The sequence below is a fragment of the Grampus griseus genome (assembly GCF_964374135.1).
Source record: "Grampus griseus genome assembly, chromosome: 10".
Lineage (NCBI taxonomy): Eukaryota > Metazoa > Chordata > Mammalia > Artiodactyla > Delphinidae > Grampus > Grampus griseus.
The window spans coordinates 21893395-21917025 of NC_139004.1; the positions used below are offsets into that span (position 1 = coordinate 21893395).

At 43.2% G+C, this 23631-nt stretch overlaps 2 protein-coding genes across 2 annotated transcripts in view; both read right to left on the reverse strand.

Annotated features, from left to right (window-relative positions):
* The window catches only part of LOC309829118 (zinc finger and SCAN domain-containing protein 23-like), a gene marked incomplete at both ends in the record, with an annotated part of 102922 nt that overhangs the window by 34816 nt on the left and 44475 nt on the right, over positions 1 to 23631 (reverse strand).
* LOC309829003 (glutathione peroxidase 6-like) lies at positions 9229 to 16043 on the reverse strand (the record flags this gene model as incomplete). The annotated part of the gene is made up of 3 exons (XM_082664690.1): positions 9229 to 9350; positions 13993 to 14146; positions 15957 to 16043. The coding sequence occupies 3 exons, from the start codon at positions 16041 to 16043 to the stop codon at positions 9229 to 9231; spliced, it is 363 nt and encodes a 120-aa protein (XP_082520816.1).

The window sequence follows — 23631 nt, forward strand, 5'->3', positions numbered from 1 at the left end:
ACCGCTCGGCCACGCTACCACACAAACAAACACTTCAAAGCTCTCCTTAACACTTTAAAAGACACAAGTCTGTTCTCTTGCGTGTTTTTTTTTCTAGAGCATTTGCCACCACCACCACCACACCACCCGCCCCGCCCCAGACAACTGTCATCCCACTACCAATAAAATCTGCAAATAGATTCCTACTTCGGGAGACACATTTTTGCCTCCTATGCTATGTTTGTGATACTCGAAAGTAAAGGGAGAAGCAGCCAATGCATAATATCCTTCAAACGAAGAAAATCAGTAGTTACAAAAAATGATCAGAAATCACCACCGCCGATGCAGCACCGGAACTCTGAGGACGCAGAGATCAGGAGTCTCCCATTTGTCAGCTGCGTTTGGGGGTCAGCAGCGGGAAGTTACTTTTAATGCCCTCATCTAGAAAAAGGAAGCTCCCCTTCCCACTCACTCGGAACTTGAGTCAGGGTTTGTATGTCTGTGTGTGATTTCTTATTGAAGGAAACAACTGCGCAAGCAGACCTACTTTTTGCTGAATGTGATCATGGTCTTAATTTACAAAGTTCAGGGAGGGAATTAGTTTGCTTTTGGTGCGGGGCGTCTCATCCTCTCCAGGCCCAGAGAGGACGCGTTCTACCTGCTCCAACCCCACCAACGCGAACTGGGCGAGTCCCTTGGTCTTTTTTCCCGGCTCACCCTCTCGCTGACTGGCCTGATCCATTACATGCTGCACCGTTTAAGTGAGCCCTAATGCCACTGTTTCACATCGACTGCATAGCCACAAGCCCACTGGCAAGTCACTTAAACTTATTGGGTCTTACTTTTCTCATACGTAAACTGGAGACAATAATAAGACTTGCCTAAAGTGATAGATAGGTAGATAGATAGGTAGGTAGAGAGATAGATGGTCAATACATGTAAGATACATATAAATTGCTTAAAAGAGTACCTTGCCCATAATAAGCACTTAATACAGCTTGCTATCATCATTTGTATCACTTACTAGTATTCATTGAACAACTTTTTTGTGTGTGTCAAGTGTTCAGTCTTTTAAATAATACTGTGAAATATTATCCCATTTTACAGATAATGAAGTTTTTAAAATTGACATATTCCCAAGAAAACCAAGTGAATTATTTTTCCTAACTTAATAGATGGCACATACAAGATTTACACTTCAGTCCTACAGTTTCCATTTTGGGACCGTTTCTACTTTGCCGGATTGAAATCCAGTATATTCTTTCTCCATTCTCAATCATCTCACCTCATCTCTTCCACCTTATCTCGCCTCTGTTTACATTATTCTGGACTTCTAGCCAGAAGAGAAGGGCCTTCAGGTCATGGTCATGGTCATGATCAAAGACATCGATTGTAAGAGGAACATTGGCAGGCAAGGAAGTTCCAGAGCTAGATAAGGAGACAGCAGCTTCGCCCTCAGCAGAGCTAAACATTTTTGTGTGTCCTTCATTGGTGCAGTCTGGAAATCTTCACGCCTGTGGACCCAGCTCAGGCCCCTCGTATCTGTATGTCACTTTCTACACATGCTGTGAAGTGGGGCAGTGTGAAATCTAATGAAGTCTAATGTCCCCCAGCAGTAAGTGGTGTTTAAGGCATAATGGGAAAAAAATTCACCATGTGGCATATTTAATCAAGGATAAAATCCTGAAATACTTTTGGTCAATCATTGTGACATACTTGGAGCAACGGTAAACATATGCCCTAGCACATACTCTTATTTTTCACTCTATTCAAAAAATATAACTTCCTAGAAAGTTCGTATAAACATGAAAGAGAATCGATAGTTCTAATGAAAATAAGACAAGCCAGTGCCTTCTTAGCGCAGTAGGCAGCGCGTCAGTCTCATAATCTGAAGGTCCTGAGTTCGAGCCTCAGAGAAGGCAAAAGAGTTTTGTCACTCCTACAGACTCTCGTTTGAGAAAGAAACAGGGTAGTAAACAAAATTATCCCACTAATCGAGCTCTGCGGTGTGAAATGTAGGTACTAGAACTAACTCCCAGTCAGTCAGTTTGATGTGATTGTACATGGGGCTGTAGTCCTTCAAGAAATTCAGCAGGTTTCTTTGGTACCAGTTTCCTTTGGCAGCAAGACAGTTTTTCAATACGTTGACTACAGTGCACACCCATACCATAAATCTGTATTAACTATTTGCTGCCCTAGAAAATTAGCAAAAACTTATCACCTTAAAATAGCAAAATTTATTATTTATCAGTTCTGGAGGTCAGAAGTCTGAAATGGGCCTTAAGGGGCTAAAATCAAGGTGTGGCAGAGCTGCCTTCTTTCTAGAGGCCCTGGAGAGAAATCATTGCTTTTTTCCAGCTTGTAGATGATGCCCCTATTCCCTGGCTCATGTTCACATCACTCTGACCTCTGCTTCTGTTGTCTCATCTCCTTCTCTTACTCTGACCCTCCTACCACCCTCTTATAAGGACCTTATGATTACATTGAACCAATCCAAAAATCCAAGATAATCTCCCTATCTTGAGATTCTTAATTTAATCACATTCCTTTTGCCTTGCAAGATAGCATATTCACAAGTTTTAGAGATTAGGAAAAGGACATCTTAGTCTACCTGCTGGTCCCCAAAGATTCACACCCATCCCACATGGAAAAATATTAACCCCATTCCAAGTTCCCCCCAAGTCTTAACTCATTTTCAGCATCAACACATCTAAATTTCGTCAGTTCAAAAATTGCAAATATCATCACCTAAATTTGGAATGAGTGAGGCTCTGTGTATAATCAATTCTGGGCACAATTTTTACTTTATTGATTGCTTATTTATGTGCTAGATATCCTTCTAAAATATTTTATGTGTATTTACTCCTCAAGTCCTCCCATTAACTCTATTAGGTAGTCCTATTACTATTCCATTTCACACAGGAGCACAGTGATGACCATTGAGATAAAGCAAGTTGCCAGAGGTCCCTTAGCTAATAAGTGGAGCAGCTGAGGTTTGAATACAGGCAGTGTGAACTAGTTCAATAAAGCCCTAATCAAAATGAATGGAGGTGAGATCCAGGCATTGTTGGGAGTCAGTTTTCTGATTATTCAATATTGCTACTCATGGTTCTTAGAGTAATAATAGTAGCCACTTGGTAACTATTTCTCATTAAAAAGTTAAAAAATAATTTTTTAACATTTGCCAGTGATTTTACCAAAGGACAGGATGACACTCTTTGGTTACTATACCTCCACCCTATACTCTCCCCATATTCTTTCATTGCTTTATTTTTCTCTGCAGACTTCATCAGTATCTTATATGCTTACTTATTTTACACACTCATTTCTTTATTTTCCGTGTCACCCCCCCACCAGAATGTAAGATACATAAGAGTAGTGCTTTTTGTTAGCTTTGCTCGCTGCTGTATTTCCTGCCCTTAGAAATATGCCTGGGGTGGTTACCAGAGGCAGGGATTGGGGGTGGCGGGCAAAATGAGTGAAGGTGGTTAAAGGTACAAACTTCCACTTATGAGATAAATAAGTCCTGAAGTTGTAATGCACAGGTTGGTGACTATAGTTAATGATACTGAATTGCATATTTAAAAGTTGCTAAGAGAGTAGATCTTAAAAGTTCCCATAACATGGGGAAAAAAATGTAACTGAAAATAAAAGGAAAGAAAGAAAGAAGAAGAAAGACAGAAATACGCCTGGTACATAAAAGACCAGCAGTTTACACTGTTGAATTAATTGATGAATGAATGGGAGACAAAAAGACACAGAAGTTCCATAAATCTTTAGGGCTGAAACTCAATTGCTTTAGATATCTGGCAGAATTGTCCAACTTGCTCTTTTCTCACAGCAACTTTGTCCTAGCTATAGAATGTTTGTGTTTAGGACATTTTTCCTTCCAGTTGATCATCATTCCTGAAGTAGTCTAGTGTTTTCCTTAAGAGAAGTAACATGGGAATATACTGTTCAAAATGGCAAGCATGCCCCTGCAAACATCCTAATTTTCCTTTATAGCTAGTAGTGGATTCATTGTTCATTAATTTATCTTATTTAATGAAATCAATTTTAGACCTGGAGATTGTTAGACTCTAGAGAGATTATACATATCTTCCTGTTTGGGTACTTTAAACTGTAACACATTGTAGGCGCTCAGAAACACTTTACCACAGTTCAATGCAAAACCTATTTGAAAAGTGATTGAGGTAAAGTCACATGCAGTATTCTTTGGAGGTGGTTTGCATTTGAATTGTCATCTCCCTAAGGATCTACTTCTCTTCAGAAGTAAGGAATCTGAGCAAATTGCAGTCGAATAACTTGTAATGTATCTGATTGAGTTCTAGCGCTGTAAGTTTGGTGAGAATTTGTGGGGGATTAGTAGGAAGACACAATTAACTCGCCAATATAAAATAAATTTTCAGGAAGAGTTGACTTCCGGGTAAAACGCAAGGCCCTACTGGGAGTCGAACCCAGGATCTCCTGTTTACGAGACAGGCGCTTTAACCAACTAAGCCATAGAGCCACCTGAAAGGTGAGGGGACAGCCGAATCTACCCCATTTTACTTCGATTGGGTGAAAAAAATGACTTTACACTGTCTAGTGTTAATCTGTTGCCTTTAGAAAATATGCCAACTCCAGGGAGATGCTTCACTTCCTCAGAACGCGCTAGAGACAGAAAAATACGAAAGGAAAAGTAATAGGTAGGTGTAGCGTTAGACAAAGGATTTTTCTGTTATCCCAAGGAAAAGCGTTACAGAAAGTCGAGGCTAGGAAATAAGTGGTAACGATTTTTACAAGGAAATATGCCTTTTAAAAACTATATGTAATTTTTAAAAAACCTTCAAGGATTTGCATGAAATAACTGGCCATATGTGACAAAGTAACTCATTTGAGGTACCTGAAGGTGCCGGATTGGTGAGAGGAGGAACTTGCATCTCTTGGGTGGAGCCGAGGAGGCTGGGCGTTAAGGCCTTCTTCCTTCAACTACAGGTGTCAGCCCGTTTAGTTTCCCTCCAAATCCCGTGCTGTCATTCTCAACAGCACGGTCAAGATCTGTTGTAACAACCTTCCACCTGGAGCCTCTCAGGAGGGGTGTGGAGGTGGGAGTGCGGACAGGGAGCCAGGAACCTCCGCAGCTTCCGCCTCAGGAAATTTGGTGAGCATCTGAAAAAATCCAACCAGGAAAAAGGCTGTTTACTTCAGTTCCCCCCAATTTTTGTCCTCCTCTGTTCCTCTCGGACTAGGTTTTCACACTCAGGTACTTCTGAAAATCAGTTCGTAGAAGAGGTAACGCCTTCTCCCCTCTAACTCGGTCCCTGCACCCCACGGTGACCCACCTTCCCCGCACCTCCCAGTCGCATCCCCTCGGGGACGAGCAGAGAGCAAAGCTGGAGGGCTCTGGACCACTTCGCGGCTGCGCGCCCCCAGAAGGCCCCGCGTGGGTGGGGGAAGGGCCGTGGGAGTCGGGATGAGTCCCAGTTCCCGCCCCGCCCCAGGACAGGCGGGAACTGGGATCACTGAGGTGATGCGGGCAGGGAGGCCGGGACGGGAGAGGGGAGACCCGAGGACCAGTCCAGACTGCGTTCGCAGGGCCAGAACCCGCAGGACCCGGGTGGGTACGAAGACGCGCATCACGCATCCCAGCCCTGAACTTTGGGAATTCAGGCCATAAAAACATATTCAGCAAAAATGTGGGTCTATCGCACAGATGTTACTTTCCATAGTCTTTTACAACAGGGTCTTTATTAAAAGGTCGGGGCTCGAAGTCCAGGTGGTTAGGGATGCGGGGGCAGGGAGTGGGGAGGGGGGTTCGTCTGCTTTCCAGTTGCGGACAAGAAATATAACTTCTCTCCGCCGACGCCTAAACTCAGCCGGCAAATCTGAGACTCATCTCAGGGTCGTCACAGTTCCAAAGCCAGGTCGGCCATGGTGATTTTCAAACGTTTTCTCAATGGTTGATTTTTCTAGACTCTAATGGATTTATTCTGTCTACCTCCTCGTTCTCATGAGAGACCGCACCAGAGGCGAAACTCGGGGGTGCTGGGTCCGGGTTGGACGGACAGAGGGGCGACCACCCGAAATCGAATTTTGCTCTTTCTCGGTAGCTGGGAAGATTCATTACAGCGCAGAGAATCAGGGAGGATGGAGCACCTGATATTTGGTGCGTGGGAATCTAGGAATAGTCTGAGCATACAATTTTAACTCTAATTTTGCCTGCTTGAAGGACGTGAAGTTCCCGACGAGTGTCTGTTGAAAGGGAGTGGAGAAGGTAATATACACAAAGTTCACACTGAATTTACTTTCCTTATATGTCTTCTGAGCATTAGAAATAGCTGTAATTTGCTTTTTTTTTCCATTTACATAGAGGTAAATTGCCTAAGCGATCCAAAGCGTTGGGGGAGGGCGCTAGTCTCTTGGGATACAGAGATTCAAATCTCACCCCTGCCAATCATTTTTCTACAGACCTTTCCATAAAGGGGAGAGAGCCCTTCCAGTCGCTTTTTTGGGAGTTGATAATTTGGCAGAGACGTGTTCAGGGAAGAACTTTGTCTTTACCATAATAAATTAAGGTTCAGTTAAATAAAAAAAATCTTTCCCCATATTCCCCTCATTTTTCAGATCTTTGGTCAAGACTTGTAGTCCAAAAGGATAGACTTTTCTTTTTGTAAAAAGATTTTATGTTGTATATGTAACATTTTGGCAAGTCCCAAACCTGAAAAAGTATCAAACAGACCCTCCTTACCCCTCACCACCGTGCCCCCACTCCCTGCTCCCCAGTCTCCCACCTCATCTCCACCTCCCAGAGAGGGAGCCTTACAGCCTTACAGACGCACATACTCATTTTTGTGTTTCCTTCCAAGGACAAGTGCATGCATATAGCATTAACCCACTTTTTACTCAATGAGAGTATCAAACACACTCTTGTGCACCTTAATCACTTCTAATATCTTGGAGTGATTCCACAGGGAAACATAAAGAACAGGATTTTTGCTAAAGACAGGCCAATGTAGAGGACTAGTAGGGAAGAGGGCTCAGAGAAGCCTGACTAAAGTTTGGTCAAAAAGGAAGTCGGTCAGATAATACACCTTGAGTTTGGACCCAGGTGGAAACCACAAGGGTCAGAGACTGAGGAAACAGAAAACCAAGGGGCTGAATTGTCCATGTCAGCCCTGGGGTCCTAGGAACACCTAATGGCTGAGCGGGGGAGGCACTGTAGCCGTGGTCATGCAGAAGACATGGTAGCCACATGGAATACTAGAGAGATTTTCCTCATTCATCCTTTGTCAAAATTTCAATACCTTCTGCTGCTTCTCCATTCCCTAGAGCAGTGGTCTTCAAATTTTAGCCTGTACTAGTATCACCTGGAAGGCTTTTTAAACCACAGATTGCTGTTCCCACCCACACCCTGGCATCCCCACCCTCCCCAACCCTCATTTATGATTCAGTAAGTCTGAAAGTGATCTAAAAAACTGCATTTCTAACAAGTTCTCAAGGGATGCTGTTGGCTGCTGGTCAGGGGACCATGCTTTGAGAATCAATTCCCTAGAGATAGAAGGCAAGAAAGAGAAAATGTTGACTGAGTGAGGGCCTCTACTGGGGATTGCTCCGAATAATGAGTTGTTCATGCAGGGTAGTAGATGGTCTCCATGGCCTGATTCAGATGTGCTTGAAGGATTGTCCATCCATCCCTACCTGCTCTGAGTGTTGGCTCCTAATGGCCCATAGCTGCCCCTTTTTCAGAGTATTACCTTCAGCTGCCATATTCTTCAGAGAATTTCCTTCAGCCAAAGGGAGCTGTCTCACATCGGTTATGCCCCTGGGGCTCGAGGGTGAGCCCATAGCTAGAGATTGACAGACATGAGTTACAAAAGGCCATCTCTCTTCCTTCAAGATGGAAATAATTATAGTGCAATTTACCTGAAGCTAAATTCCATCAGAAATTGCATCCTTACTTCTCTCTTTACCCTGCCCTATTCTGCTTCACTGATTCCCTCTTCTGAGACCACTCTCTCAGTAAATTATAAACATGACTGCTAGTCACAGCTTCTGTTTTCTGAGACCTGAAGCCAAGTCAAAGAGTATTCACGAGACCACAGAGCAAGATTCAATGTGCTGGCTATGGGAGGGACTTTGGCTACTCTTTATCAGATTTGGGGAATCCAGCTTCCAGAACTAACACGGGCACTCTCAAAGTCCAACAACCACCAGCGTTCATGCAGTCTACAGGGAAGAGACTACATCTATGCAATAACTGTCATGGGGGAGACAGTATTGGGGCCTTACTTCCAGGGATGGGCTGCTTAACAAACTGGGAGTAGGATGATTAGAGAAGGTCTGAGTACTGGTTCTCTGAACTTTAGAACATCCCTGTCCTGTCCAGGGGCTCTCCTCAAAGGTTTTGTGATTAGCGGAGCCTTAGTGATTTTAGATGCCTACTAGGTGGTTTGTTGGGGTAGTAGATTTATGCAACAACACTAGTCTTAGATTCAATTAGCTCAAGTCTATCTAATTTAAATGATAAATTGTGGCAACCTCTGGTTCGAGGAAAAAATTTGCAGCAATAGTAGTGCCAGTAATGATGATGATGATCACCATGATAGCCACTGTAAAGATTTAAAAAAAAACAAAAAAAAAACTGCGGGGTTTCCCTGGTGGCGCAGTGGTTAAGAATCCGCCTGCCAATTCAGGGGACACTAAAATGTAGATGTAGAAAGCAATCTCATGGTAACTGGGGGGGGATAAATAGGGGGATTGGGATTGACATATACACACTACTATATATAAAATAGATAAGTAATAAGGAGCTACTGTATAGCACAGGGAACTCTACTCAGTACTCTGTAATGACCTATATAGGAAAAGAATCTAAAAAGAGTGGATATATGTATATGTGTAACTGATTCACTTTGCTGTACAGCAGCAACTAACACAACATTTTAAATCAACTATGCTCCAATAAAAATTTTTAAAAAAGAAAATTGGAAGGTTAGGATTCTTGATTCATTTCTATTTCCTGTATCTTCTCCTTTTTCCTGTGCTGCTTTTCCATTAGATTTCCCGTAGTCTTACCATTAAAGTACTGAAAGGTAGAGAGAATTATTGAGCACTGCCAGTAGGGCAAGACTGAATTCAAAGCATCATAATGATGTTCTTGAACCCATTAATCTGTCAGTCACCCCAGAAGTCTCCAGAATAAGAAGCCTCTAGGTAGAATGTGGAAGGAAAATCCTGACAGGGTCTTGCAGGGTCCCAAGCAGGCACTTACTTGAGCCCCAAAAGGATCTCTGAGTTTTTTGCTGGTTCTTGTTTTCCAAATTGGTTGCAGGGAAAGCCCAACACAACTACACCAAAAGGCTTCAGCTCCTCCTGTAGTGCATTCAGTTCTGTAAGTAGAGAGTGAACTGCATGGATAGCCCGGCCAGCAGCCCTGTCTTGAGCAGTAAAAGACCACTGATTTATCCACTTATCACATGAGTAAGCTGAGGACTATGAAGGGGAAGTTTCAAGATTACAGACATTGAGGAAACAGAGCAAAAAGCTAGAACATAGGTATCCAGAAGCACATCCCGATAGCTGCCATTTTTCTTGTGCAATAGCTCCCATAAATGGCTCTGCATCATCCAATAGGAGCCCTCCTTTAAAAGCACAGATTGGTTAGTACTCTGTGTGTGCGTGTTGGGGGGAGGCAGGATTCTGCTTGATTCTGAAGAGAAGTCAGATTTAAATGCCATTGCCTTCCTTAGTTGATGGATTGATTGATTGATCAAAAATGTTTTAAGGAAAGGCAAACAAAATGGACATGCTACCCCCTTCCTCTCACTATGCCCCATGATGACACAACCTGACACTCCAGTCACCTTCCCAGGAGCACTCTTTGGTGCTCTAACCTGGGAGTTGTTGAGGGAATCAGTGAGATGCTAAGCTTAGCTCCAAAGCATTCTCTACCTTTTTGTCAGCTCCAGTGACATAACTGATGTCATTTCCCTGGAACACTCACTGGGATTCTAGGCTACAAACGCCAAACTGCTCTTTACCACTGCCAGGAAGCTTTCCAACTCTCTGTCTGGACTTGTACCATTATTTCCAACTTTAGCCATTTTCAGTTCAGATTTACTGATTCCATGACCAGCACCAGCCAGTCCTATTCAGACTCAGCTCTATCTGCTGGCATCTCCCCCAAGGACCTCTTCTTAAAAGGAAGTGCTTTCTTCTCTTTATATATTTATTCAGTTACTATCCCTTTTATCTTTAACCATCAAGAATATTTCCTTCTTGAGCTTCCCTGGTGGCGCAGTGGTTGAGAGTCTGCCTGTCGATGCAGGGGACACAGGTTCGTGCCCTGGTCCGGGAAGATCCCACATGCCACGGAGCGGGTGGGCCCGTGAGCCATGGCTGCTGAGCCTGCACGTCCAGAGCCTGTGCTCCGCAACGGGAGAGGCCACAACAGTGAGATGCCCGCATGCCACAAAAAAAAAAAAAAAAAAAAAAGAATATTTCCTTCCTGTTGTGGAAATACTGAGCAAACTTTGGTTCATCTGGAGTAAAATTTGAATGAGATGTTTTTTATAATTCTCATGAACTAGTTTAATAAATTATAGCACAGCAATACAATGGAAAACTATATCCTTTTTTTTTCTTTTTTTGGTCTTGCTCGTTTTTTGGCTGCATCACATGGAATGTGGGATCTTAATTCCCCATCCAGGGATGGAACCTGTGCCCCCTGCAATGGAAGCACAAAGTCCTAACCACTGGACCACCAGGTAATTCCCTGGAAAACTATATCTTAAAATGAATGAGGAAACTCATCATGTGGTGACACGGAATAATGTCAAAGATATTTTATTATGTTAAAATGCACTGTGCAGAATAATTTGTGTGTGTGTGTGTGAGAAAGAGAGAGAGAAAGAGAGAGAGGAGACAGAGAAACTGATTTCTTGCATATGCATTAAAGATTTATGCAGGGACTTCCCTGGTGGTGCAGTGGTTAAGACTCAGAGCTCCCAATGTAGGGGGGTTCAGGTTTGATCCCTGGTCAGGGAACTAGATCCCACATGCCTGCTGCAACTAAGAGTTCACATGCTGCAACTAAGGAGCCCACGTGTCTCAACTAAGGAGGCTGCCTGCTGCAACTAAGGCCTGGCACAACCAAATAAATAAATAAATAATAAAATAAATATTTAAAAAAAGATTTATGGAAATGTACACCACAAACTGATAACACTCGTTGCCCAAAGGGAAGGGACTGTGGAAGATTTCACTGTAAAGCCCTTTTGTACCTTTTAAATTTTGAATCTTGTGACTGTATTACCTATTCAATAAGTTTAAACTAAAACAGATATAAAAGCAGATTTACATTCCATGGAACTTCTGTTTACACCTCACAACTTTTTAAGCTTACCATATTTTTCAAGCTTAACTTTTTGAAGGGAGGAAAATCCCCACTTGCTAAATGATACTAAACTGTTGTTTAGCCTCTTAAAATTAGATCCTGAGATTTTTATAAAAATTAAAAAAGTAGTATTTAGCTTTTCAGGTTTTCCCTAGAGTTGATTGTACATAAAAATAATAAACACAATGTGACTCCCAAATTCTTTTAAGTGTCTTGATCTTTTCAAAATCTGTAATTTGAGAGTATCTTTTTATGCACAATTTCAACATTAAATTGAAAAGGTCTTTAGCTTCTTTTGGTAAATGTGAATCATTTGGTTTTTGTTGTGCTTTGGTGGAGGGGGTATTTTAATATAATTTTTGCCTGAATCAAGCAGTCCCCACTGTCTTAGTCCATTCAGGCTGCTAAAACAAAATATCAGACTGGGTGGCTTGTAAATAAATAAATGAGAAATTTATTTCTCACAGTTCTGGAACTTGGAAGTCCAAGATCACGGTGCCAGTACGGTAGGGTTCTGAACAAGACCCTCCTCCAGGGTGCAGACTGCCAACTTCTTCCTGTGTCCTCACATGGTGGAAGGAACTGGGGAGCCCTGTAGGGTATCTTTTGTAAGAGCATTAAGCCCATTCGTGACGGTTTTACCCTCATGACCTAAGCACCTCCCAAAAGCCCCACTTCCTATTGCCATCACACTGGGCATTAGTTTCAATATATGAATTGTGGGGGGACATGAATATTCAAACTGTAGCACCGCTGAATGTTAATTTTCAAATATCAAAATTTGGTGAACTGGGACTTCCCTGGTAGTCCAGTGGATAAGACGCTGTGCTTCCATTGCAGGGGGCCCTGCGTTCGATCCCTGGTCGGGGAGATAGATCCCGCAAGCATGCCACAACTAAGGAGCCCATCTGCTGCAACTAAGGGTCCAAATGCTGCAATGAAGATTCCGTGGGCCGCAACTAAGACCTGGCGCAGACAAAATAAATTAATTAATTTTTAAAAATTTGGTGAACCATATATCTTAGAAGGGAGATTGCAATATGCCTAAATTTAAGTGGTGTTTAAAAAGGAGAAAAGTGTTGGATTTCTTATTATTGGAGCACCATTAAGACAAATTGATAGGACTTTATATTTTTGATCAGTTGACTAGATACTGATGTCAATATGTGAAAAAATTTCTTAAAATTCATTCATGTATTATTTTGATCCATTTTTTGGTGACACTGGTATAATTAATCTTTCGAATTTATCTTGAACTTTTAAAAAAAGCTGAAAATAAAGTTCTTGGCATGTCAAAAACTGCATCTATCTCTAGTATAATCCATCTAAAACTTTAACCTTTTCTGGATCAGCAGGAATTCCAAACTCTTTCCCATGAGTGCACAAATAAAATGGAAAATCCACCTCAGCCACCAAAGGTTGAGCCAAGTTTGGAGAGATGAAGCATTTTCCCAAATAGCTCTCACTCCAGTTAAATACTATGTAGATAGTAAACTACATTTCCTCTTCTCTGCCATCTGGAGGTGCCTGCGGAACCCAACGGTGTTTTCCAAAATATCAAAGATCAATCGTCTTTCCTGTTACAAGAAGTCACCAGTGAGAAAGATAAAATCAGCCCCTGAAAGCTAGATTCTGGCCCGGGAGTCACCGCTAGGGTTTGGTGTTCTCCTGTTGAACATAAACAGTTTCACAGAAGATCAATATCGTACAAGTGACCATGATGAATCAAGGCAAAAACAAGGACCACTCCATAATCATGTTTGGGGTTTTTTTGTTTTTCTTTTTTGGCTGCGTTGGGTTTTCGTTGCTACGCACAGGCTTTCTCTAGTTGTGGCGAGCGGAGGCTACTCTTTGTTGCGGTGTGCGGGCTTCTCATTGTAGTGGTTTCTCTTGTTGCAGAGCACGGGCTCTAGGCACGTGGGCTCCATAGTCGTGGCTCATGGGCTCTAGAGCGCAGGCTCAGTAGTTGTGGCACACGGGCTTAGATGCTCCACAGCATGTGGGATCATCCCGGACCAGGGCTCCAACCCGTGTCCCCTGCATTAGCAGGCAGATTCTTAGCCACTGCGCCACCAGGGAAGCCCCTTAATCATATTTTAACCACACAATACATGAACATTATCCAGATCACAAAAATGACCAAGCATCATCCTATTCTTACCAATCTAAGTGATTGCTGTTTCTTTACCCTTGCTTTATTCCTCCTACTCTGTAGATATGATTTATTAAGATACCCAGTCATTGGCTTCCCCCAAATCACCTAACACAAGCCGAGATCCTCAAGTCCTCAAGTCCGTTCTAACACCTTCTTACTGAGAGCCCCATGGTTGTCTACAGTATATGTCTTCCCTCAGAACATCGAGCAACAAACTCAACTACAGATATGTTCCTGGTGGTCTTTGACTAAATCTTTGGGAGAATCTTCATTCTCACATCTGGAGGTCATTCTCCTGGCATTCTAAGGAGCAGAGAGCAGTGGCAGCATTTAGGGGAATAGAGTCACATGATGATCAGCTATCCCCCCCCCCCCGCATCCCCCTGCTTCCTCCTAATAACAAAGTAGCAAAACCTTCTGAACTTAGAATATGGTCATCTGACAAAGCTAGTTCCAAGAGAGGTGAAACGTGAATTCTTACCAGGATACTGAGCTGCCAAGCCTCAATAGGTGGCCACGTTGACAAAGAGGACGTGCTTGCCCGCATACTGCTTGAACTGGATATACTCCTCGCCATTGAGGGTGAGGGCTCCATACTCACAGATGGTGCCTGTCACCCCCTTATAGCAATCCATCTGGAATGTGACACAAATAACCATAATGATGCAATGATAAGACAAACGATAATCCCCAATATCTGTGGACTTTTTTTAAACTCTAAGAACTGAAGAGAATTTTCAAAGTGATATTTTTAGTTATGGCTAATGCCACAGGTAGAACTTATATCTTCTAACTTACAATCTTTTTTTTTTTAACGGTGGGACAAGCACTTTATAATCCTCTTCCCATTCCTGGAATAGGAACACAATTTCCCTCCATTCTCTGATCTACAATTTACCTGCACTCTCCTCCACAGCCTAACACCACATTCCAGTCATGCCACCCCTTCGCAAATATTCTTAACAGATTTTGGTAGAGTTTCTCATAACAGAAATATGTTTTACATAAATTTCTCATCTATATATTCTTATATTGTAATTTCCTTCCCCCAGAGCCCAGCAAATAACTTGTTCCTTCTCTGGATCCCACTGAAGGCACTTTCCAGAGTTTTGTTGGTGGGAGCTCACTGGTACCTACAGAATTCATCCTCGACACCCGTTTCTTCTTATCTCTATGTGAAACAGGAAGCAAAGGGAAGAGACTTCCTACGCACAAGCAGGCCAAGGGAAAGAGCGAACAGGACCTGGAGCAAAAAGCTAAAATGCTGTTATCTGAGGAGAGGGACTCCTGGAGATGTGGAGAAAAGGCATAGAATTTTAGAGTAATTTAAGTGAGTTTCAAGTACTCTAAAATTCTATGTACATAAATGTCTGCCCCATGCAGTGAAGGAATTGTTTGTGGGTCAGCTCCTGTGGGGAGAGTGGGGCAGAAAACTCTTTTATCATTTTCTAAGCCTGTTGGTTCTGTCACTAGGATACCAGGCATAGCTTCCCCTTCACTATCCTTGGAGAGAAGGAGGCTGACGTAGGGCAGGCATGTTCCCTGTGTTCCATACATCCATACACATCTGTGCACAGACATCAATCCAAATATTTGAGAGTATTAGCCTAAGAAAGCCACCAAGAAAGAGTTGTCATCTATGTGCCTGCAGTCTCTTTTGCGTTCATGCTACCTCAGCTCTCTACTGAAGAGTTTCTAGCATTTGCCTTTCTTTCTAGTACAATTTTTTTTTAAAAAGTGGAAATCATCCTGTGAACTGTCATTTGTGTGCCTCCATTTTCCTTGTCTTCATGCTGCCTTAGCTCTGGGCTCAACAGCTTCCAGCTGTCTGTTTCACACATGGATAGCTTTGTTTCCAGGATGCCACATCACCTCCCCTGAAATTAAAATTGGCCAGCAGCTCTCTGGGCCTTTTGTGTTTTATTATTCCCTGAAAAAGAAAAAACAAACAAAAAAACCCCTCTCCCAACCCTAAAACTCCTTAGGGCACATTTCAGCACCAACTTCTTTTCCACCTGCCCCGAGGTTTCACCCTCTCCAAGAGCAACCAGTTCAGCTTCCCTCTAATCCAGTTGCTACGTCATGTCCTCTTTCCCGGACCCGCAATAGTGCCTGAGGTTCCAGACCAGAGTGGAGGGGACGGGCTCTGGGGTATCAAGCGGCCACCAGGGGGAGCGGCAAAGAGGAACGCAGCGAGAGCAGCCTGCGTCCTTGGCCCACTTTCGGCCCAGTGACCCAGCAGGCTCAGGGGAGACGATCCACGTAAAGAGAGTTTAGGAGAGCCTCTGCCTCCCAGGACGGCAGTGGCAGTGGCAGATGTCAGTTTGGAAGGGCTGGGAAGATGGATCTCGTCCTTCGTAGAGGGGGAGAAGGGCGAACTCCTTGCATCCTTGGCGGCCAATTTAGTCATCACTAAATTGACTAAATTCCCTGCGGGACACTCACCTTCATCTGTTGCTGCTTCGGGGTCGGCTGAGCGAAGCCGACCAGGAACAGTGAGAAAAGACAGTAGGCCCAGAACTGCGGGATCATGGCTGGAACTAGGAGTTGTAGGCGAGCCTCAGGTCCCCAGGGATCTCGGCTCCTTTTGAGCCCCTGGCAGGGACCAGTTTGAAGATGCGCCCTCCAATCGCAGAGCAGCATTAGCACATGGGCAACCCCCCCTTCCCTGCCACCCCGCTCTCCCTCCCCTTTCTTCTTCCCTCTCTCCAACCTTCCCCTCCCCCTCCCCCTCCTACTCCCCCTCACTCCTCCGCCCACTCCTGCAAGCCCTGAAGGCTCAGAGCACCCAGTGCCTCCGGGTCAGGCCACCCGCTGGTGTTCTGGCGCCCCGTGCTCTGGCAGGTGAAGGCAGAGGCTTCCCTCTTTGGAACTTGAAGTACTGTCTTTACCTTCTCCAGGCAGTTCCTAGGTGCTGGCTCTGCATCCAGGAAGTAAAGCCACCACCACTGAATCAGAATCTGCTTTTAAAAATTAAGATCCTCATGTAATTTACACACAAGCTAAAGTTTGAGAAGCATCGTTCAGATGACTATTAATCCTTTGTACTGTCCCCTCAGACTTTCATCACTTAGTCAACAGCACACTGTATTTTCTAATTATGAAGTCCAGATGTGGGGACCTGCATGTCTCAGACCCTTTGCCCTGAGATCTGTCCCCTGGAGAAGGGCTTGTTAATGCAGGAGTAACACAGATGATGGATACACATTCACAGGGGGAAGTTATCCAGGAGAAAGATCTAAACTGTGCATTAGGGAACTGCCTTGGGCTCGACTGAGCTTCATTCTCTGTAAATTATTGTAATCATCTCTACCCCACTTACTCCATAAAACTATTTACTGTGAGGTCCTAATAAGGTAACAATCTGAAAGTTGTTGCAAAGTATTTGAATGGGTGAAGAGTCAGAGTTGTTTCTCCCACCCCTCCTCCCTCCCATCTGCTCCCTTCCGGCTTTTCACTGCCAGCTCAGCTTTACTAAACTCCCTTGTTTATTGAAGTGATAACTTCTTCCTTTTCAGTTCTAAGCCCCTTGACATCCAGTCCCCTCCATCTGCCCTGCCTCTTCCAGGTTTGCACAAAAGCCTTTCTCTGCTCCTGAAACTTAAGTCTGGATGGGGTTGAATTCTTATGTCTGGATGGGGTTGAATTCTCATGAACTCTGTTGGAAGATAAGCTTTCTGTTATCTCAGATTTCTTCTCAAAGGCCTATAATCTATGGCCTGACGGCTGATATCTGATCCAGCCAAGCAGGTCCTCGAGGCATTTAGAGCAGTCATGCAGAAGGCGTCCCTCTTTTGGCACAGACCTACACACATTCCCAAGCTCCTTGGCCTCTTGCCATTCTCATTTTTAAAAATGGCTGAACCTTAGACTGTGAAGCTATAGCGACCATTGAGTTCAATACCCATGATAAGGGTATTGACTAGCTCCTTATCTCAGAAAAAGCTAATGTCTCTGTACCTTAGTTTTCTTATCTGTAAAATCAGGGTAATAATAGTGTCTAGCTCCTAGGGCTGCTTTGAGGATGGAAAAGAACTCAGCCCAGGGCCTGAAAAATGTAAGCAACTGGAAGTCTATTTATCATCCACATGTTCATCTTTATGCATCAGAAAACTGAAGCCCACAGAGAGAAGGGACATCTCAAAGGTCACAGGTTAGTAATGGTGAAGTGAAAGCAATTCCTGATTCTTACCATAGAACCCTTGCTCTGGTTCCACATGGATCATCAGTTGTTGTGACTAAATCTTCAATGTCTGAGGCAATTTACTTTTGCTCATCTTGCAATAACTAGCCCTTGAGTGGTGAGGAGACACTTCTGAATAGACCTTATCAGTAAGTTAAATAGTCTAAAACCCCAACTTCCCATGTTCCTATTCCAATATTCCTAAGTTTTTGAGCACCCTGGGTCCTGGCCTCCAGTGATGAGAAGTGAAGGTACAGAGCACACACTGAGCAGGAGGAAAGGGGCAGACATCTCATGTCCCTGATCCCCCTGAAGGTATTTCAGGGCTACAATTCCCCTTCACTCCTCCTCCGGAGCCATAGTTCACATCCCTATTAGCTCCTTCCAGGAGCTTTGCTTTCACCCTTAGTTTGTCTCTTCACTTCCGCTGAGGCCAGGGCGGGCCACCCCAAAATATGCCTTAATGGCAGACTTTCCTGGTGGTGCAGTGGTTAAGAATCCGCCTGCCAATGCAGGGCAGACGGGTTCGAGCCCTGGTCAGGGAAGATCCCACACGCCACAGAGCAACAAAACCCCTGCGCCACAACTGCTGAGCCTGCGCTCTAGGGCCCGCGAGCTACAACTACGGAGCCCACAGGCCACAACTACTGCAGCCCGGGCGCCTAGAGCCCGCACTCTGCAATGAGAGAAGCCACCGCAATGAGAAGGCTGCGCTCCACAATGAAGAGTAGCCCCTGCTCGCTGCAACCAGAGAAAGCCCGCACGCAGCAACAAAGACCCAACGCAGCCAAAAATAAATTGCTGTTGTTTAAAATATATATATATTTATATGCCTTAATGGCATGTTGATTATTTTGAATTAGTTACTTAAGAAATGATTGACGCAAGAGAGACACTTTGACCCTCCTCTCTGTCTCCCTGAAAGCAGGAAATAAATCTCCCATGTGAAAGGTACATTCCCTGCGTCTCGAGGCATCAGGACATGCTTATCACCAGAGAAAGGGAATTTGGGCAGAGAAGCCTGTATAAACAAACCCTGTTACTTCTTCAATTTACTACCCCAAGCCCAAACTCTGTTTAGATTTTTCACTAATTAAGCACCCAAAGCCTAAGTTTCTTTGTCTTGTCAAGTCCTCACATATTTATTGGTCTTTGTCTAGAAAGTGTAAAAGCTGCCTGCTTCGACCACTTCTGGGGACCCATTTCTATAAGACCTCCATGCACACAAATTAAAATTTGTTTCTTTTTCTCCTGTTAATCTGTCTTGTGTTGATTTTATTATGAGTCCAGCCACAATAACTCAAGAGGGATAGGGGGAAATTTCCTCCTTCCCATACTTCCCAGATCTTCTCCAGTCTCTCTTCCTCCACACTTTGCTTCTATTCTATGACTTTGCTAAAGGTCAGTTTCGTTGACATCGCTCATATTTAAAATACTTTGATTCCTCCCTAATTCTTACATTTTCAATCTGAAATTCTCCCATGGGGCACTCATCTTTCCTGATTTGACATTAGTTAAATTTTCAGGTGTACCCTTCCCTCCATAAATGTTATGTTTCTGGCAGATTGGACTGTCTTCATCACTCAAAATCCACCTATCTAGGTATTGATTCTTGACATTTTAGGTAAAATCTGGCCAGTACTTTGGGATCATTCCTGAAAGATTTTTTGACACATTAATTGCATGTTTTTGTTCAAAATGATGGGATACAATTATCAAACAAGACCTCAGAGGTAACTCTCTGAGGCCTAAGTCACAAATCAGGGGTCTAGTGAGCTTGATGAGGGCTTGAACTTAAGCCATAGAGTCAGTCTCGCTGTCTTTCTCAAATAGCCTAGGGCTAGGGCAGAAGAGGATGGGAGACTCATATCAATTTGTCTCAATCACTATTTCTTTGACCCAATTCTTTGACCCAAGCAGTTTAGATGACATAGACAGGACTCCTAAGAAGAGAAATGGTTTGTACGAGGTCACAGGATGTTATGGGCTGAGTTATATTCCCCCCCAAAAGGTATATTGAAATCCTAACCTGCAAGACCTCAGAATGTGACTTTATTTGAAAGTAGGATCTTTGCCAATGTAATTAGTTAAGATGACGTCATAACTGGAGTAGGATGGACACCTAATCCAATATGACTGATATCCTCATAAAAAGATGGCCTTGTAAAGGACGTAAAGAGATTGGAGTTGTGCTGCCACAAGCCAGGGGATGTTTGGGCTTACCAGAAGCTGGAAGAGGCAAGGAAGGATCCTTCCCTACAGGTTTCAGAGGGAGCATGGCCATGGTGACACTTTGAGTTCAGACTTTAGCCCCCCAAACTGTGAAACAATAGAGTTCCATAGTTCTAAGCCACTTAGTTTGTGGCACTTTGTCATGGCAGCCCTAGGAAACTAATCCCTGTAAATAAGTCTCAGTTCAGAGATAAGAACTGAGTCCTCTCTGATTTCCGACAAGTTTCTTCCATTGCCTTATGTCTACCCCACATTCACCATAAAGTTCTTTCATTCTCAGTTTCTTTGATTGTAAAGGAAACAAAATTCTTTATTGCGTCCATACAGGCCTTCATCTTAGTTCCAGGATGAAACTATTTCTTTATTTACCTGAACCTCAACTTAGAGATTCAAGCCTCTGCTTGATTCTAACTAAAATATTTTTCGGATTTAATCTATCTCCCTAGGTACATGGACCCTCCTCTCAGGACTCCAGGATTTTCTTCTCTGGACTCCAGGGATTTTCTTCTCTGTTTTGCAAAGGAAAGACATAGACTTTAATTGCAGATCTGCCACAATTTTGTAATGCCATTCCATACTGTAAATGATATTTTTCATTTTGCCCTCACTACCAGAGTAGAAATAACTCAGGAGAGTAAGATTTTTCCCCCCCGCACCATGCAGCATGTGAGATCTTAGTCCCCCGACCCGTGCCCCCTGCACTGGGAATGCAGAGTCTTAACCACTGGACTGCCAGAGAGTCACTTGACTTCAAATCTAACTTTTTTTGTTTGTTTTAAAATCGCCTTTGACTTCCTTAAATCCATTAACTACACATAGTGGGAATTTGAGTCTGTAACAGGGAAGAACTAACCTGACTCCATATTGAATCTATTTCTTTAAGTTCTAGCCTTTGTGCTCTATAGCTAATTGCCTCCTGCCCAGCCTTGCTAACTCTGTACATAGGCATGTTAATCATAAATTGAATGTGGCCTGTAGCTTGAAGTATACAGAATAGTCCCCTTCCAGAAGCTCCACCTCCCATGCTTAACCTTTAAAGCTAAACTACTTTTGCTTAGCTTGTAGGTATACTAATCATTAGAAAGATAATTTTCCCTTGCTCAGTGACCACTCATCCACATAGAGATAAGGAGTTGCAGAACAGGAAATAACATCTGTCTTGTTGAAGATTTACAGGAGCATCATGGCCAACCCTACAGTGAACAACTCAAGAACAAACGATGACCACGTCCCCTCCAAGATCTGGCTGGCACCAAGAAGTCTGCAACAACTCATCACCTCTTGACCTCACTTCCTCCCATTTCCCTCTCTTTGTAGCATAACAGAAGCTTGTATTCAAACCCAAACAAGATGGTTCTTTAGGACATTAGTCTGCCATCTTCTTGGTTTGCAGGTTTTCTGAATAAAGTCTCTATTCCTTGCCCCAACATCTTGTTTCTTGACTTATTGGCCTGTTGTGTGACAAGCAGTATGAGCTTGGACTTGGTAAGAAGGTGAATGATGTATGGTGTAGTTTCCTTTTTTATAACATTTTTATCCATGTTTGTGTCTACTATTGCCTCATCCTTGAGGACACCTCAGATCCAGGCTGGCTGTGGCCCTTAATGTCTTCCTTAAGGCAACTTGCCCTGAAGTAAAGTATTCCTGTAGGCTCTGCCACTATTGCCAAAGTTTCCATCTTCATCTGCTCCAAGAAATAATTCTAGGGTTTGGTGAGACAAAAGGGATAATGTGTGCAGAAGAATGTATACTTTCCCAGGTAGGGCCCGTATCTATTATTTCCACCTTAATGTACCAGGGAAGTGCCACTGTGTCCATGCACAGCCACAGGCATCTGAGACACCCACAGCACCTGCAAGAGCTAAGCAATTTATTTGGCCACAGAACCAGACATCCCCCAATAAGGCATAGTCCCAAAGTTTCTGTGACTCAGGCCTTGCTCCTCCCTCAGAAGGAAAGACTATGCCATCTCATCAAATACTGCAAACCACAATCCAACAATTAACCTGGGGGGTAGGAGTTTGGACTAAAAGATGACTGCTTTAAGTCCTTTCACATTTAATAATCTTTTAATATTTCCTCATCTTTTAATATGTTCAGATCTCTTGGTTATCTAATTTGACCAATTTTCACCTTGAGAAGACTGAGAAGTGAGAGTATTGACTCAGCAAACTCTAAAATTGTAGTGCTCAAGTATTGCAGCTTCCTTAATTCATGTATGGAAAGGCAGAGGCCCAGAAAGTGGAGTAATCGACACTTCTGACCTTGGAAAGCCTCTGTCACTGGACCAAGCAAATCAAGTTAGGGGCAACTGACGGAAGTGGGTCAAGTTTGACTTCTCTCACTTGATTTATTTATTTATTTATTTTTGGCCACGCCATGTGTCAAGCAGGATCTTAGAACCAGTGTTCCCTGCAGTGGAAGCTCAGAAGCAGTTTAGATGATCCTTACTTCGAATGGTTCAACACCAGCTGGTAGGTTCCTGCACTTCTCAACAGATCTCAGGGTCAACTCTGTGTATTCTCTGGACAACGACCTCAGGAGGATAAGTCAGTAGAAACAAGTGATGCTAGGAGGAATTTGCTCCCAGAGATAGAATGGGGGAGGAAATAGAGAAGAAATAAGGTAGTGATAAAGGGAGATGGGAGATAAAGAACAAAGTATGAAGGAGGAGAACTAACACGTATTGACTCCCTTCTTACTCTGTATCAGGCATATTTCTATAGATTTTCTTAATCATTACCAAAATAGCCATAAGGTTAATATTTTCTCCATTTTATAAATAATGTTATGAATACAAAGTAGAAATAATTCCCCTAAGTTACAGATCTGTGTCAAACTGGGACTCACATTCAAGTGTGTTCTGATCCAGAATCCAAAGTCTGTAGTAGCCTAAATGATAACATCCAAAGATATCATATTTTAATCCCTGGAACCTGTAAATGTTATCTTATATGTCAAAGATTTTGCTTATGTGACTAAGTAAAGGATTTTGAGATGAATGGATCATCCTGGATTATCTGGGTGGGCCCTAAATACAATCACGTGTATTCTTATAAGAGGAAAGCAGATGGAGATTTTACTATAGAAGACAGGGGAGATATAACAATTGAAGCTAGAGGTTGGAGTGATACCAGGAAGGAGTCACAAACCTCTTTTTATATTTTCCATAATGTGTTCCTTATTTCCTCCTGATCCCTTACCAGAAGCATCCTTTAATATCGTATTTCTACCAACAGTTAGTTCAAGGCATTCTAGGCTTTTCCTATCATGTCCTTCAAGATTATTCCAGCCTCAACCCATTATCCAATTCCAAAGCCACATCAATATTTTTGGGTATTTGTTACAGTAGCACCTGCTTTTAGGTACCGAAATCCATATTAGTTTCCTTTGGCTGCTGTAACAAGTTACCACAAACAAACCTGGTGATTTAAAAGAACAAACCTTTATTCTCTCATAGCTCTAGAGATCAGAAGTCCAAAGTCAGTTTCACTGGACCAAATCAAGTGGCGGCTCTAGGGGAGAATCTGTTTCTTACCTCATCCAGTTTCTTGTGCTTCTGGCTCTCCTTGGTTTGTGGCTGCATCACTGTAATCTTTGCCTTCATGGTCATATTGCCTTCTCTCTTTCTGTCTGTAGTCTAATCTTTCTCATAGAGCACTTAAGAACTGACAAGACGGTAACACACTACCAAGCCAATTGTGC